Source organism: Naegleria lovaniensis (genome assembly GCF_003324165.1).
Source record: "Naegleria lovaniensis strain ATCC 30569 chromosome Unknown tig047, whole genome shotgun sequence".
Classification (NCBI taxonomy): domain Eukaryota; phylum Heterolobosea; class Eutetramitea; order Acrasida; family Naegleriidae; genus Naegleria; species Naegleria lovaniensis.
The window spans coordinates 103899-118351 of NW_025407869.1; the positions used below are offsets into that span (position 1 = coordinate 103899).

A 14453-nucleotide genomic window follows, 5' to 3' on the forward strand; every position below is an offset into this window, starting at 1 on the left:
TCAATTTCATAATTCTTCGAAATCATCATTCAAAAAATAGGTCCAAAATCTCAGTCACACACGTGGACACTTTCGACACCATGGGAAGCAACATCTCCAAACAGCCCTTCGCGTCTGTATCTTCAGGCAACCCAGTCACACCAACGCCAACGCCAACAACAACGGATACCACTACAATCTCTCAAGAACCTCTAACCACAACGAAACCAACAACATCCACAACTCCCACAACTCCAACCAAACAAAATTTAGCCCAAGACACTGACTATGTCACTCATATCGAAGAACAATTGCAGATCCATCCTGAAAAATTCGGTGTCAAACTCGAAGATCTGGACCAAGTGATGGAAAATGTAAAACAAGTGTTGAGTACCAAAGAAATGGACAAGGTTTCCATCTTGTTGGATTCGTGCTTGGATTATGAAACTCCAGATGATGAGCGAGATGTACTGATGAAACCTATCGCGAAACTTTTACCCAACATTCCCGTCTTGGTCTTGCTTTCATGTCGAGCCTTTGAAAAAATTTGTGATGATCCATGTTACATCATCAATACTGCTGGTGCTGGTGGTCACCATGATCCTCTCACTCCTGATAAGGTTTGCTTTTTGGTATTCTATATTCACAAGTTCAAGTTGTTCAAGAGAACGGATGAACAATTTTTGAACATGATGAAACAAATCCAGCAACATGAGATTAATGGCAAGAAATTGATCCATTTCTTGAGCGGAAACAAAACAACAACGAACCATGATTCAGTGAATATCCAACGCATCATTCCTGAAGACATTTGTGAACAATTGAAAGAGTTTTGCCCTGATACAACAACAACCACAAATTCAGATCAAGCCACATCGTCAACAATAACCCCTACTCATACCAATCTTATGCATTCTGCTGCGAACATTCAATCCATTTCTAGTGGATCCAGTAGCAATGGTAGTCAAGGACCTATGAAAGGACTCGATCAAATTACAGACCCTTTGGAACAGGTCATGTTCGCCATGATTGGAAATCAATTGAATGACGAAACAATGAAGAAAATTGCCAACCAGGCCTATGTATCGTTTTTTAAATGGTGGCAACAAAGAGCTTCTTCCATTCCTCTCTCATTGGTGCTGTCTTACATGAAATCTCCAAACAATCTTTCACTAGACAATGGCTTCCATGTTGTGAAAACAAAAGTCATGAATCGATATCGAGCCAGCGCAGAGTATTTTGAATCCAAGAAAAAAATTGATGAAGCTGTTCTATACCGAAAAGTCCTGAACAATGACTCGTTCATCACGTTTGAAGCTTGTAATTTAACATTCCCACAAAGATTTAAATTCTTTTACTTTGTGTCCTCTCTACAGAAAATACAACAAACAACTAACAATCAAATGAATATCAAGATCATTATCACCAAATTGGCAGATCAAGAGTCAGAGGGTGAGGCATTCAGAAGACGTTTAATGTCTGCATTTTACAGCAGCCATTTTGGACAATATCATTTGGCTCTCTTGATTGGAAATACAAAGATTGAATGGTGTGACGAAAGTATAGTTGTTGCTACTAATGTCCTTAATTTACAATCAGAGAAGATTGTATTTCAGTATACCATTCATACTGAAAAAGATCCTAATGAAATTAATAGACTCATCAATGTTGCTTCAAAAGTGGTGACAACATGGAACAGAGAAAAAACATATAGTGTCTTGAGGTGTAATTGCCAACACTTTATATTGGACGTATTGAAACAAATGAATATTGATGCAGCAGAAGCGGTGAAAGAACATTTGAATCGTCTCAGATGGTACGATCAACGAATGATATTCCAAAAGAAATCATTCAAAACCTTAGACAGCAACCTTGCGCATCAATATTTTGAACAATATAAGAAAGAGCGTTTTGAAAACTCTTCCGTATTTGCCAATTATGAACAAGTTTTCATGTGTCCCATTTATTTGGAAGATGAATTGCAAAAAGTAGAAAAGTTTTTCAAAGATTCTTCCATCAAGCATATTGAACTTGTCAACCGATTAGAACTCGATTGTTTGTTTTACATTCTGAAGACGGCCAACCTTGTTGTTGAAAATGAGAACAATATAGACTTCAAGTTGCTGAAAGCATTCGATAGGACCTTTTGTATTGAGAAGTTAGAATTTATTCAAGTTCCATTGTCTCTCAAAAGTTTCATCTCCGAAAAGAAACTTGCTTTTACTGGTGAAACTGGAAAAAAAATTTTGACAGAAATTGACAAAAGTGACAAATTCTCTTCTACACATTGTGAATTCATGTTGAAATTTATGATGAATGAAAAATTCTCTACAACCAATCGCGAGGACTTTATGAAGGTCAAGACACAAATTATCAAGTGTTGGATTAAACACAAAACCAAGTCCCGAGATGATTTCATATGGAATTTAAGCGTTGGAGGACAAACATCAGTCGATAAAATTACATGGTCATGCGAGCAAGTTATTTCCGAATTGAAAGAATGTCAATATACATATTCAGAATAGATTTGGCATGTTGGCTTCAATCGTAATAAAGTTGGAGGAATTAAGGTATTATTCCTGTCACATGTCCAACACATGAATAAATTATACAAAATCTGACGGAGTTATTGATTCTTGCATGACAGGACATATGTTGTATCGTTCAACTTTACAGTGAATCTTCACTCACCATCATAGACTCTATCGGTTCAAATTAGTACTTTTGTATGCGGGCGGTCTCTAATATTCGTTGAGGGGCCAATTAACACAACGAATCTTTACGCCAGCATCATCCTCATTCCTGAAATCAGCTTTTTTGTAAGCCACTCTTTAAGACTCGAATACATTCACTCTCCCAATATCACATCAAAATACGAAGTACTTCTAACTGGCTATTCCTCTCATCATCAATTGATGACGCATCATACAATTTGGAGTTTTCTATTTTGATGTGATGGATCGGCCAAGAAAGGATCGAACAACACCATCAATGCTCGAGAAGAAAAATCAAGAAGAAAAAAAAGGCTTAAACTCTCCACTCTCTGAAGTGTTGTTGCCGTTGCTTGGTTGTATTGATCGTCGTTGAAGCCTCTTGTGGATTGAAAACTCTCTCTTGATCAACGTTAAGCTTGCGTATCTCTTCCATATACGAATTGATTTCCATTTTGTTGTTGTTTGCTGCGAACATTATTACGTCCTTCCTTGAAAGAACTCTTCCGTGTGTATAAATAGCAGATTCATTGTTCCCACAAGCTCGCGCCCATCAACACGTGTACTCATTTCCAAACAACAAGAAAATGATTCCTCACCACCACCATCATCACAGCACTTCCGTTACCGATACCATTGACTTTTTCTCGGAACAATCTCCCTTCTATGCTGAGAGTATTCAAATTGCAAAGCAAGCCTATAAGAATAAGCCACAGGCTTTGGTATTCCCACAACAAGTACAGCCCATCCATCAAGATCAACTCTCCCCTCTGAGAGAAGTTTCCTCTTGGTTTGATGATGAAAGCGAGTTGAATGAAACGGTCAATAAGAGTGCACCATCTCCAGTCAATCAGCCATTTGCTGTGCACGAGGATCAAGTATTCCTCGATGGAGGCAATTGTGATTTTGATATGGACTTTTTCGATACAACCCCTGCTGTACAACAACCATCATCAAAGAAAGTCAAGTATGAACACCACCATGAGGTTTCGAGCTCTAATCCAGGACAACAGCAGCACTATTCGAATAGTTTGATGGAAGCATCGTCGTCAACACCTGCAGTGAAGCCTTCTTCGCAAGATAATTTGCTATCGATACTGCTCCGAGAACAACAAAAACAAGGAGCAGAAATTACCGAATTGAAGCAAATGGTACACAATTTACAAGCACAAATCATGATGCATCCAATGTATCAACAACAGTTCATGCTCTATCAACAACATCAGCAACAACAATATCAATTGTATCTGCAGCAACAACATCAACAACAAAATAATTCGCAACACCAACAACAAAACCATCAATAAGAGCACACTGACATATTAATATTTATTAACCCAGAAGTGGCTCGAAAGACAGCCATTCCAAATAAGGGGAGTGTACATTTTGCAACTTGTAAATTGTTGTTAATATGTGGATGCTGTATTTGCTCACGACTGAACGAAATGCTTTTAGAATCATCATGAAAATACAAATCAGCTTGTGTGTCGATAGAGTATCGTATGCAGAAACAACACCATCAATTTAACTCTAGGCAATGACATCCTGACAGCGCAAACTCGTATTGTGACTTAATTTATTCTCTCTACTAATGACTACTTGTAATATCAAGTGCCAATAAACTCAACAACAAATCGAAAGCAATTTGTGCTTCAAACATTTTCTTAAAAAATGGCTTCACAACAAAATACCACCTCACCAACACGAGTATTTGTTTATGGAACTTTGAAGAAGGGCTTTGCCAATCATCAACACAAAATGCAACCCGAACGATATCAAAACTGTACTCTCATCTCAGCTCATGCAAAAACTCTTCACTCATTTCCTCTCATCATTGCTGGCGAGAGACACGTGCCCTATCTCATGGATTATGAAGGTGAGTCAGTAGACTTTAAAAATTTCAGTAACAATATTAAGTTGATAGTAACTTGTTGTTTTATCAATCAAACAATTTCTTCAATGAATTACCTTTCTCTCAACAACAATAACCATAGGAAAGGGACATCAAATCCAAGGAGAAGTCTATGAAGTTCGGGATGAAGGACATCTTTTAGAGCTGGATCAATTTGAGGGATGTGATGTGGGCCATTATCGTCGCGTATTGATTGATATTCTCATAGATCCAACAAAGAGCACTACCACCGAGAAGTGTTATGTTTATATGAGGAATAAACAAGAAGGTGATGATGAATTACTGAAACAGAAGGAAATGATACCTTGTTTTACAGAAGAACATAATATGAATTATTCAAGAGCTTCGGAACATGTGGGGTAATCATTATTTTGGTACTCATTCATTATTTATACTATACTATAACAATAATATATTAATTATATCATTAATTTTGGAATAATAATCCATATATTTATTAATTTTAAAAAGAAAGCCTATTCCATGATCATCGTATTTGAAAAATTATTTGAGAAATTTAGATTAAAAAATGAAGCAATTGCATAGCCGTTCAATAACCTCCAACAGCTCTCATTCTTCATCACGTGCATTTCTGTCTCCGACTGATCAGCAGAAAAAGGAAGGAACAATGGTACGAGAGACAAGTCATGAAAAATTTGGGTTTCATGCACTTTTAGAATTACCACATGAGATGATGTATTCAATATTCAATTTTTTGAGTGTGCGAGAATGCTGCAACAATGTTTCGGCAGTGAATCGATGGTTTAAGTCAATGATTGACAAATATTTGAGTTCTGGCCAAGTGAGAGAATTGAATATTTGTAAAGAGGTATGATCATTATCAATTATCACAACACGAAATTGTAAAATGACACAATTGATATGCAATCAAAAAGGTGTATCATTGCTCGTACATGAGGGAGAAAGAGGGTCTGATAACATCGGAAGAGTTATTCAATTTTTATTTTAGGACAAAGGAGGAGATGGATCGAATGAAACATTTTCGATCATGTTTTATGAAATTACTGACTCGTGGAGTACACAGATTGATATTTGAAAAGCTAAAGGATTTTCCATTAGGATTACTGTATTGTGACAAGATGAGTGAGAAGCTAAAGCCATGTAAAGGAAATAAGAAGGTTGTAAAACAGAGCAGTTCAACAAGACAACAATGTTTATTCAATGATTGTGAAACTTTTTGGAATTCGGTGAAATTTCTCAACATTGACTCATCTACATTCTGCAATTTCCCTAGAATGGGTTCTAATTTTGAAGACGACGGCAATGACGTGGAGCAAGTGACCGGATTGCAGCTTCTTTGCAAAATCGCTCCATTATTGAAAAATTTAGAGTCTCTTTCTCTCAAAAACTTACGTTTAATTACCGACGAAGACTTTGAGTTTATGCGAATATTTCTTCTCACAATTTTGAAAAACGGAGGCAATTTGAAAACATTAATTTTACAAAATACCGGACTTTTTGAGAGCAATGATTGGGATGGCATGTATGGAAATTGTAGCCATTTAGAACACTTGACCATTCATGAAAAACACTCACCATATACCTCATTTATTTTGAAATTAACTCATTTAAAATTTTTAGATCTGTTCCATGTGAAGGATGTGAACATGGCATTACTTTTCGAGAGGTTACCAATTATGGAACACGTTTCTATTCGCCATTCTACCTTGTGTGGATTTGATTGTGCAACTCTCATAGATTGCTCTTGTATAGCTTCTCGATTGAAATCACTCGACATTCAACAATGTAGCATTTACTCTGAAGGCAATAGTGCAGATACATCGTTGATAGTACCATCAACAATGACTTGCACCTTGTTGGATCTCATTAGTTTTAAATATTTGGAAAAATTTGTTTTTACTCAAATTTCATACATGGATGAGATGAAAGATTTTAGAGATTCACAAACTCTCTTTGATAGCGCCATTGAACGTTTGAATAGTGATCACATGCACGTATTATGTTTGGATGGATTAACGAATATCAAGTCTTTGGATATGCTATTCAAATTTAGAAATCTGGAAACTTTGCATTTACATGGAACTTCACTGAACCATTTGTCACTGCTGAGAATACTGGTCCACTTTCCGAAATTACAAAACTATTCTGTTGATGGACTTGACATTACAGGCAAAGAATTTGACCAATTTTTATTACATGAATTAGCATCCTATGATTGTAGCAGAACATTGCGATCGTTGAATATTGAACGATGGTCTACCTATGATCCTTTACCACAAACATGTCAAACATTTCATGCGTTTCAATTTGATTCCATTCCTACTCTGCCAAAACTTGAATATTTAAAACTTGTAGGATTTTGTGTTGGAAATGAAAGGGTCTATTTGAACAGTAATCAAGAGCTTGGAGATTTGAAACAAAGAATTCATGTGAAATGTCCATTGTTGTCCACGTTTATAGTTTCCTCAGTTTCAAATGACAGATCTAATTTCAAGTATTTAAAACCGTCCAATTCTACTACGTTGCAAACAGAAAGCTTTGAGCAAGTATCCATCACTTATCCCTTACTGCATTTTGAATTTTGGAAGAACTCTCAAGTCACTGCCAATGTACAGCACAGGGCACATTCAAATGGCAGCAGAAGTGGGAAAAAGAAGCAACAACATCAGTCATTCGTTCCAGGCTTCAATAAGGGCAGAAAAAAGAAGTATTGACAACTTGATATGATTTTTAAAACATGTATTCCTGCTAATTGCTTCACTACTGTTTCTCAGAAAACACTTCTTGAACAAGTGCCATTTCATCAATCTCCTCAAGAGTAGCTGGTTTGAATTTTGGCTTCTGATCACGGTCAATAAGTACCGCCCGCACTCCCTCAAGAAAATCATGTCTCACAGTGAGATGTGTGCATAAAATTTTATCCATGTCCAATACTTGTTTCAAAGAGTTTGACTTTTTACCACGATTCAAGGCTTCAAACGTTACCAATAGAGATGTTGGAGATGCTCTCTTCTCAAATAGTTCAAGAATTGATTGAATAAAAACAATGTCAGCATCACAACGAGAAGGGTGCTGCTCTATATAAAGCCTCAAATTTCTAAAGACATCTTTGACGCTCTTTGCATTCTCCTCTCCAAAACAATAATCAATTACTCTTCGATATCGATCAAGAATGCCAAATTTAACATTTGAACTTCGTGCTTCTTTCTCATATTTGGAAATGAATTGTGTCAATTCTTTCAGCACGGTAGTAAAATCTCCATTCGTCGAAGATGACTTGAATACAGTATAAATGTCATGCGCTAATTTTTTGAAATGTTCTTCCTTATCAATAATATGTGTCACAAGTTTACAATAGAGAGCATCATGGGCTTTAAGTTTCTCTCCAGTTAATCCAATATATCTTGCAATGGCCATGTTAGGACAAGATTGTGTTAAAAACCATGAAGCTCCAATATCTGGATAGAGCCCAATAAAAACCTCTGGCATTGCAAATACATATCTCTGCTCATTGGCAACTCTTAAATTTGTACTGATACTTATTCCAACTCCTCCTCCCATTGTAATTCCATTTAACATGGATACTATTGGTTTCTTTTTACAAAATTCATAAATAAAATGATTGAGTGCAAACTCTTCTGTGAAAAATACTTTGGCAATTCCCTTTCTCAAATCCTTAATGTCTCCTCCTGCACAAAATGCCTTTTCATTCGAACTAGATAACATGACAAAATGTACATTTGAATCTTCGAGAGCTTGTTCCAAAATTTTGGTTAATTTTCTAATCATGGTTAATGAGAGAGCATTAAAACTTTTAGGTCGATTGAGTGTAATTCTAAGACAATGATTTTCTTGATTAAAATCGGTAAAAACAACATTGGAATCATTCTCCGAATGACTTGTCTGATTTCCATTGATGATATGTTGTTGTCCAAGAGTTGTTCCGACATAATGATGAGACTCCAACACTCGTCCCGATGTTTCATAACGTTCCAGCCATGAGCTACTACATTTTGTCATGTCATACATATCATCATCTCTCTCTGGGAATACATGTTGAGAAAGTTGAAGCATTCGTCGCAAGTGATGATGAGCGCGCATTTTTTTGTCTTGTTCGGAACCAAACTTTATAAAAAATTGAGATTCAAAGTTTTTTCTCCGTCCCTTTGGAAGCCAATTTTTCAAATTTCCTAGTTCGAGCGAATGCTAGCTCTTTGTGCTCCATTTCCAATACATTACAACACGTGTTTATTGTTCAAAGAGATGATTAGAGCTTTGTGGCAACTGAAATGTGTGTGGAAATATATCTTGGAAGAATTCCTTGAGCATTTCGAATGACATATGCTTGCATGTATCCTTCAATTTGTTCTCTAGGGATGGAATTGTCCTTCTTTGTTGAGTGATCGACATATTTCTGCATTTTGATACTTTTAGCAACAAAGTCAGATCTACAACTGAACACTTGTTTGAGATCTGGGTCATGATCCATATCCAAGATGGAGGAGAAATTAATTTGAAGATTATCTGAAAGACTTGGCACTCCAAACACTGTGAAAAAGTTCTTGTTTGCAGAAAATAAAACTCCATTCAATTTCCAAATAGCCACACACATGATTGTATCAGCTTCACCAGAAGGTAAATGGACACAACCTGAGCACTTGTCTGGATCCTCTAACTGATTCTTGTTGAGTATGCAAGTATTGACAGCATTGGAAATTGGAGATGTGCTCTCCAAAGTAAATGACGTGCTTTGAGAAAGTGCACCATCAGATCCTTGGTGAACTTCAGAAAGCATGACATTTCCGCCTGGTGATGTTGTAGGAATTGATGAAGAGGAAGCACCAGTAATGACATTATTTTCTTCAATATAGCCATCATCAGAAACGTTACTATTGAACAATGCAAAATAATCGTCGATAATGTCAACATTGTTGCTAGGTCTTCTAAAGAATCCAATAAATTCGTCCTCTGCTCCATCTTCTTCCTTTTCAATACCGTCACTCTTACCATCGTCATTTTGGTTATTATCGCTCGATTTTTGATCTGCATTTGTTGATTTTGTTGCATGATTGTGATTCGACTGTGAATCATTTAATGTAAGCGATGGATCATGAACAGTTGGAACAGGAGTTGCTACCGGAACAGGAGTAGAAACGGAGTGATGACCGAGGGGAGTGGCTGCTGTTGGAGTTGGTGGACCAAGCAAACCCTCCAAAGAACTTGATGAATAGGTTCTATTGATCAAGTGGGAATGAGCATTTGGAGAGGCAAGGCTCGAAGTATTTACAGAAGGAAGTAATGATGGAGATTGAGCTGAAAGTGTCGAAGGTGGAGGCAATAGATAATGTGGTGAAGTGACTTTCTCTGAGGAATGCAATGATGAAGTGTGTGACAACAAGGCTTGATTGCCAGAAATTAAATTTTGTGTAAGGGAAGGATCCAGGGAGCCTGTAGTGTCCAATTTCTGTAGAGCCTGTAACAAAATTTGTTGTTGCATCATCACACTATTCAATAGAGCTAAATGGGATTGAGGAGAAATCGATGATGACGAAGGAGCTCTGGATGCACTGTCTGTAAAGATGTCGGAAGGAGAGCCAATGAGTGAGGATGGAGGTGGTAATAAGGCTCCTCCTCTCTGATTATTGGCTCCGTTGTTGCTGGAGCTTACTGGATGATAAGAATGAAATGGAGACCCTGAGGATCCACCAGAATGTTGTGACATTGAAGGAGAGCTCAGTTTGGCACTGTTTGGAGGTGGAAAGAGTGGATGATGTAAGGATTGATAGTGAGCACTTTGGGCAGCGGGAGCTCCTGATGTCCACGAATAGAATGTTGCATTTCCAATATTATTATTGTTGTTGTAACGTGAAGGTGAGTCTGTTGCTGTTGGTTTTGTTTGTGGTTTTAGTGAGCTATTTGATGCTGGGTTATTGGCTCCATCTGTTGTGTTGCTTGTTGAGGAATTTGAGGCGTTTGTCTTTCTCTTATTGTTCCTAGGTTCCACATCGAGACAAGTTGCTTCGAGACCCAACGAAACACATCGTTTGCATGGGCGAACATCATCACATCCAGCATGACTTTTGTGACAATTAATGCATGCTCTCTTCACTTGTTTTCTCTTTTTTTTCTTTTTTGGGGATTCTGGGTCATCATTAGAATTTGTTTGTTGCTGTTGTGATGGTTGGTGATTATTGACATCTCCATTACTCTTGTTGGTAGCTGTGGACTGTCTTCGTTTTTTAACAGGCTTTTCGGGTTGTACATTGGCTGTTGTTGCAATAGGAATGCTATTGATCGGATTCGAAGAAGTAGTAGTACTTGGATTGTTGTTGCTGGAAGGAGCAAATGGAGGAATCAATCCTGGATGAAAATTAGGCTGATAGGAGGCTTGGGAATGGTGATGATGATGTTGTGGAACGGTCGGCATTGAAAAATTGCTGTTATCAGATACGGAAGCATGCTCCTCTCTTTTATAGGACTCCATGAACGGAGGAAGTAATGGTTGCATCTTTTGGAAATTATTATTATTAATGGTGGAGTTTCAATGAATTGGAGAAAATTGAATGATATTAATATGGGCGAGTATAGAGGGCACGATTTTAAAAAGATTTCAAAATTGTTGATGTGATGATGGAAAATGAAAGGATACCACAACAACAAGGATTCCTAAAATCGGATTTTGTGAAACCTTCCACAAAGAAGTAAAAATCGTGTTTGGAAATGGAATACGGCGTTCTTGGACTATGATCTGAAATTCCAATGAATCCGGCCAAAACTACGGAGTGTGGAGTTGATGTGGTCCTAAGGAGCTGCTGGGAGATGGATTTTTTTGAGTTTATTGTTCGTTAAAAAATCTCGTATGATAGATGGGAATGACAAGACACAGGGAATGGCATGACTGCACAGGAAGGTATCAGCGAGTAATTCTCATGCATCATTCCGAAAACATTAAATTGCCATGAAGACGTCTACTGGGTATCTCGCATTTCAATTGCTGTAGCTTTCTATCAATGTTTAGGTGTCAATTTAACATGGGATTGGATTTAAATACATACCATTATTGAGAAGTAAGGAAAGCAATGAAGGTCCTTCAATAGTGTAAAGACAGTGAAAATCAAATGATTGAAGACCTTTGCTCGAACGATTAAGTTGAATTTTCAACTGGCGCCCAAACTGACCGTTTCTTTTCAAAATCAAAAACGTTACACAAATTTTTGAAAAAAACAATACAGCATAAAAAAATTGGCAGCCAAAACACTCTCTCATGCCATTGGCTGGATAAGAGCTCTTAACGTTATATCATCGAATCAACTCGACAACATTTTCATCTCTATTGTGAATTTTCATATTCTGTACATCTTCATCCTCCACACATATCATCCATGAATAAAAGCCAATCAAAAACTGGTTCCGTATCATCATCATCCTCTCCTGCCATGGGAGAACGAGTGTTTCTCTTTCTATGGGCCTTCCTCTCCAACACTCGAGACTGGATCATGGAGTACACTCATGATGTGTTCAACGCCATCACACAAAACTATGACGAGAAAACATTGAAAGAAATGAAAGAACGGAAACGAAGAAAGAAGGCTTATTTGCAACGACTCAAGCATCAGATGGGATACTTTACTCCCGAGAGAAAGACTAAATCTCAGCAAGGAGGCCCAAATTCATCTCCTCTCGAACCATTGGACTCGATCAGCAAGATGGAAGATTTGGAATCCCAATTAATGATGCTCAAGGAACAAATTGCCATGGTTGCACGAGCTGAAAAGCAACAACAAACAAATTCTAATGCATCCTCATCGTTATTGGGAGGAGGAGGCAGCTCATCGGAATTGTCTTCACGAAGAAAGAAGACCAAGTCAAGTAGTAGTAGTAGGAATCACAATGCAGCAGAAAGTGCCATGATGAGCAGTAGTAACATTCCACCTCCTCCACCCATGTCATCATCGTTTGTGGGCACAAAAACCGTTTGCACTTCTTCTAACATTCCACCTCCACCTCCAGTGATGACGAGTAATATTCCACCTCCACCACCCATCATGATGACTCCTTCAAAGAGTTTTGGAGTTGCCAAGCCCATTCAGACACAATCCAATGACATTGTGCACTCTTCCTCACATGACGATGAACATGACACTGCTTCAATATTGACTGCCAAGCCAAAGAATTCACAACCACTCAAGCACAGCATGTCCATTGCCGACTTGATTAAGAATAGTGGAAGTGTAAAATTGAGACCTATTCAAAAGAGTCCAGGAGGTACTCCAATGAGAAAGAGCACATCCAATATTCAAGGAGAATTGTTTGCTGCCATTAAGAACAAGTTCAGTAGTGTGCATAAATTACAGAAACAAGATTGTGAGGATGAGTCAGATGTGGAATCTAGCTCAAGCTTTACATGCTCTCCTGTAAAACAACAACAACAACCAACAAAACCTTTGACAAGCTCGTCTCCAATGGTTAAAAGTCAAGCAAAAATTGCATCATCGACAGCTGTTTCATACACCACAACAACGAACGATTTGTTGGACAAGGAGAACTTGAGCCCACAAACTAAATTTGCAATGGCTAGACGTAATATTGCTAAACTTTTCGAAAAGTAATAAAATTAATTTCTCTATAATGAATGTAGCCCCACAGTTTTTTGGGTGATTGACATTTGCAAGATCAGTGTCAGGTTCAACAGCTATGAAATACATATGATGATAATTCAGGTAATCTCAAAACTATAAGGATCTACTTTATTCTAGAACGAATCCAATTGACAACCAACACCACCACAATTGTAAAATAAGCGCTCTTTTTCATATTGTCTTTGAATTCTTCGTCCCGTTGTTCGACAAAATTTACAAGGTATGGATGAGATTGTCTTCTCAAGGTAATTTCAATTTCTCTATCATTAAGGACGAGAATATTATTGGATCCAATAGGTACATCTTGTGACACATAATTTAATTGCCTCAGAGTTTGGACAGCTTCATCTCTGGTCAAATCATTAAAACTCTTTTTCACTTGAAATGAAATTGAATCTTGTTCCAAATCAATATTCCATGAAACAGCAATTCCACTCGTCATCCAATTCCAATTCACAAAACTCAGCGTCGAGCCAATCAATGAAAATAATCCTGTAACAATTTCATATCGATATTCTTTGAAGAAGGCTCTCCAAGAAAGTAAACTCCACTTCTCATGGACTTGCCATCGGAACGTGCCCTGCACAAAGTATCTCAAAATTGGAGGTAGAAGGGAGTTGGATGGGCGTATTGAAAGCTTACTGATGCGATCGTGATTCTGATTCGTTGATGGATGGGGCTTCTCGTTTCCGACTCCGCTTGGTTCTGATGCACTTGGAGAGGACATTTTTTATAACTATTGATCAATATTTCGAAAGATCAATCCAACAAAGAGGAAACGATGATGATTCTTCCCAGCTATATATCATAACAATGTTTGTTCTTCATCTTGAGAAGTTCTTCGTACAACCTTCGAGGCTGGTAAGATACATTGTAAACCTCAAAAATGGCTTGTTCAACCACACAAAAGAAAAAAAGAAATTAAAGTTCCGGCTTGAATTCTTTATTGCGCCTTTGGTGTGTTACCCGCAACGAACGAAGAGCAGATTCTTTTTTATAAGGAAAGAGCAACACTCGAATCATCAAAGTGGCCAATTCCTCCAATATTATTATATAATAATTAGAAACGTAATCATATACCACTTCGTTTCATCATTGCCCATCGGAGCCTGCTGATATTAATTGTTGTTGTTTTCATCACTACGCTGGAATTTTGGATAATACCATCCGTTTTTTATCATCATTTAGTTAGTTCCATCAAACCATAGACCTTCCCAATCATCGTTTGAG

General features: G+C 37.5%; 8 protein-coding genes across 8 annotated transcripts; 5 read left to right on the forward strand and 3 right to left on the reverse strand.

The window, feature by feature from the left end:
- Window positions 1-80: 80 nt before the first annotated feature.
- C9374_011016 (uncharacterized protein) lies at window positions 81-2504 on the forward strand (the record flags this gene model as incomplete). Its single annotated transcript, XM_044686625.1, has 1 exon — window positions 81-2504. One exon carries the CDS (start codon window positions 81-83, stop codon window positions 2502-2504), a length of 2424 nt encoding a protein of 807 aa, XP_044543353.1.
- A 773-nt stretch (window positions 2505-3277) lies between these two features.
- C9374_011017 (uncharacterized protein) lies at window positions 3278-3997 on the forward strand (the record flags this gene model as incomplete). Its single annotated transcript, XM_044686626.1, has 1 exon — window positions 3278-3997. The coding sequence occupies one exon, from the start codon at window positions 3278-3280 to the stop codon at window positions 3995-3997; it is 720 nt and encodes a 239-aa protein (XP_044543354.1).
- Window positions 3998-4361: 364 nt separating this feature from the next.
- C9374_011018 (uncharacterized protein) lies at window positions 4362-4965 on the forward strand (the record flags this gene model as incomplete). Its single annotated transcript, XM_044686627.1, has 2 exons — window positions 4362-4566; window positions 4685-4965. 2 exons carry the CDS (start codon window positions 4362-4364, stop codon window positions 4963-4965), a joined length of 486 nt encoding a protein of 161 aa, XP_044543355.1.
- Window positions 4966-5131: 166 nt separating this feature from the next.
- On the forward strand, window positions 5132-7298 carry C9374_011019 (uncharacterized protein; the record flags this gene model as incomplete). The annotated part of the gene is made up of 2 exons (XM_044686629.1): window positions 5132-5431; window positions 5499-7298. 2 exons carry the CDS (start codon window positions 5132-5134, stop codon window positions 7296-7298), a joined length of 2100 nt encoding a protein of 699 aa, XP_044543356.1.
- Window positions 7299-7344: 46 nt separating this feature from the next.
- C9374_011020 (uncharacterized protein) lies at window positions 7345-8685 on the reverse strand (the record flags this gene model as incomplete). Its single annotated transcript, XM_044686630.1, has 1 exon — window positions 7345-8685. One exon carries the CDS (start codon window positions 8683-8685, stop codon window positions 7345-7347), a length of 1341 nt encoding a protein of 446 aa, XP_044543357.1.
- Window positions 8686-8851: 166 nt separating this feature from the next.
- On the reverse strand, window positions 8852-11092 carry C9374_011021 (uncharacterized protein; the record flags this gene model as incomplete). Its single annotated transcript, XM_044686631.1, has 1 exon — window positions 8852-11092. The coding sequence occupies one exon, from the start codon at window positions 11090-11092 to the stop codon at window positions 8852-8854; it is 2241 nt and encodes a 746-aa protein (XP_044543358.1).
- Window positions 11093-11966: 874 nt separating this feature from the next.
- Window positions 11967-13193, forward strand: C9374_011022 (uncharacterized protein; the record flags this gene model as incomplete). Its single annotated transcript, XM_044686632.1, has 1 exon — window positions 11967-13193. The coding sequence occupies one exon, from the start codon at window positions 11967-11969 to the stop codon at window positions 13191-13193; it is 1227 nt and encodes a 408-aa protein (XP_044543359.1).
- A 133-nt stretch (window positions 13194-13326) lies between these two features.
- Window positions 13327-13950, reverse strand: C9374_011023 (uncharacterized protein; the record flags this gene model as incomplete). The annotated part of the gene is made up of 1 exon (XM_044686633.1): window positions 13327-13950. One exon carries the CDS (start codon window positions 13948-13950, stop codon window positions 13327-13329), a length of 624 nt encoding a protein of 207 aa, XP_044543360.1.
- Between the last annotated feature and the right edge of the window lie 503 nt (window positions 13951-14453).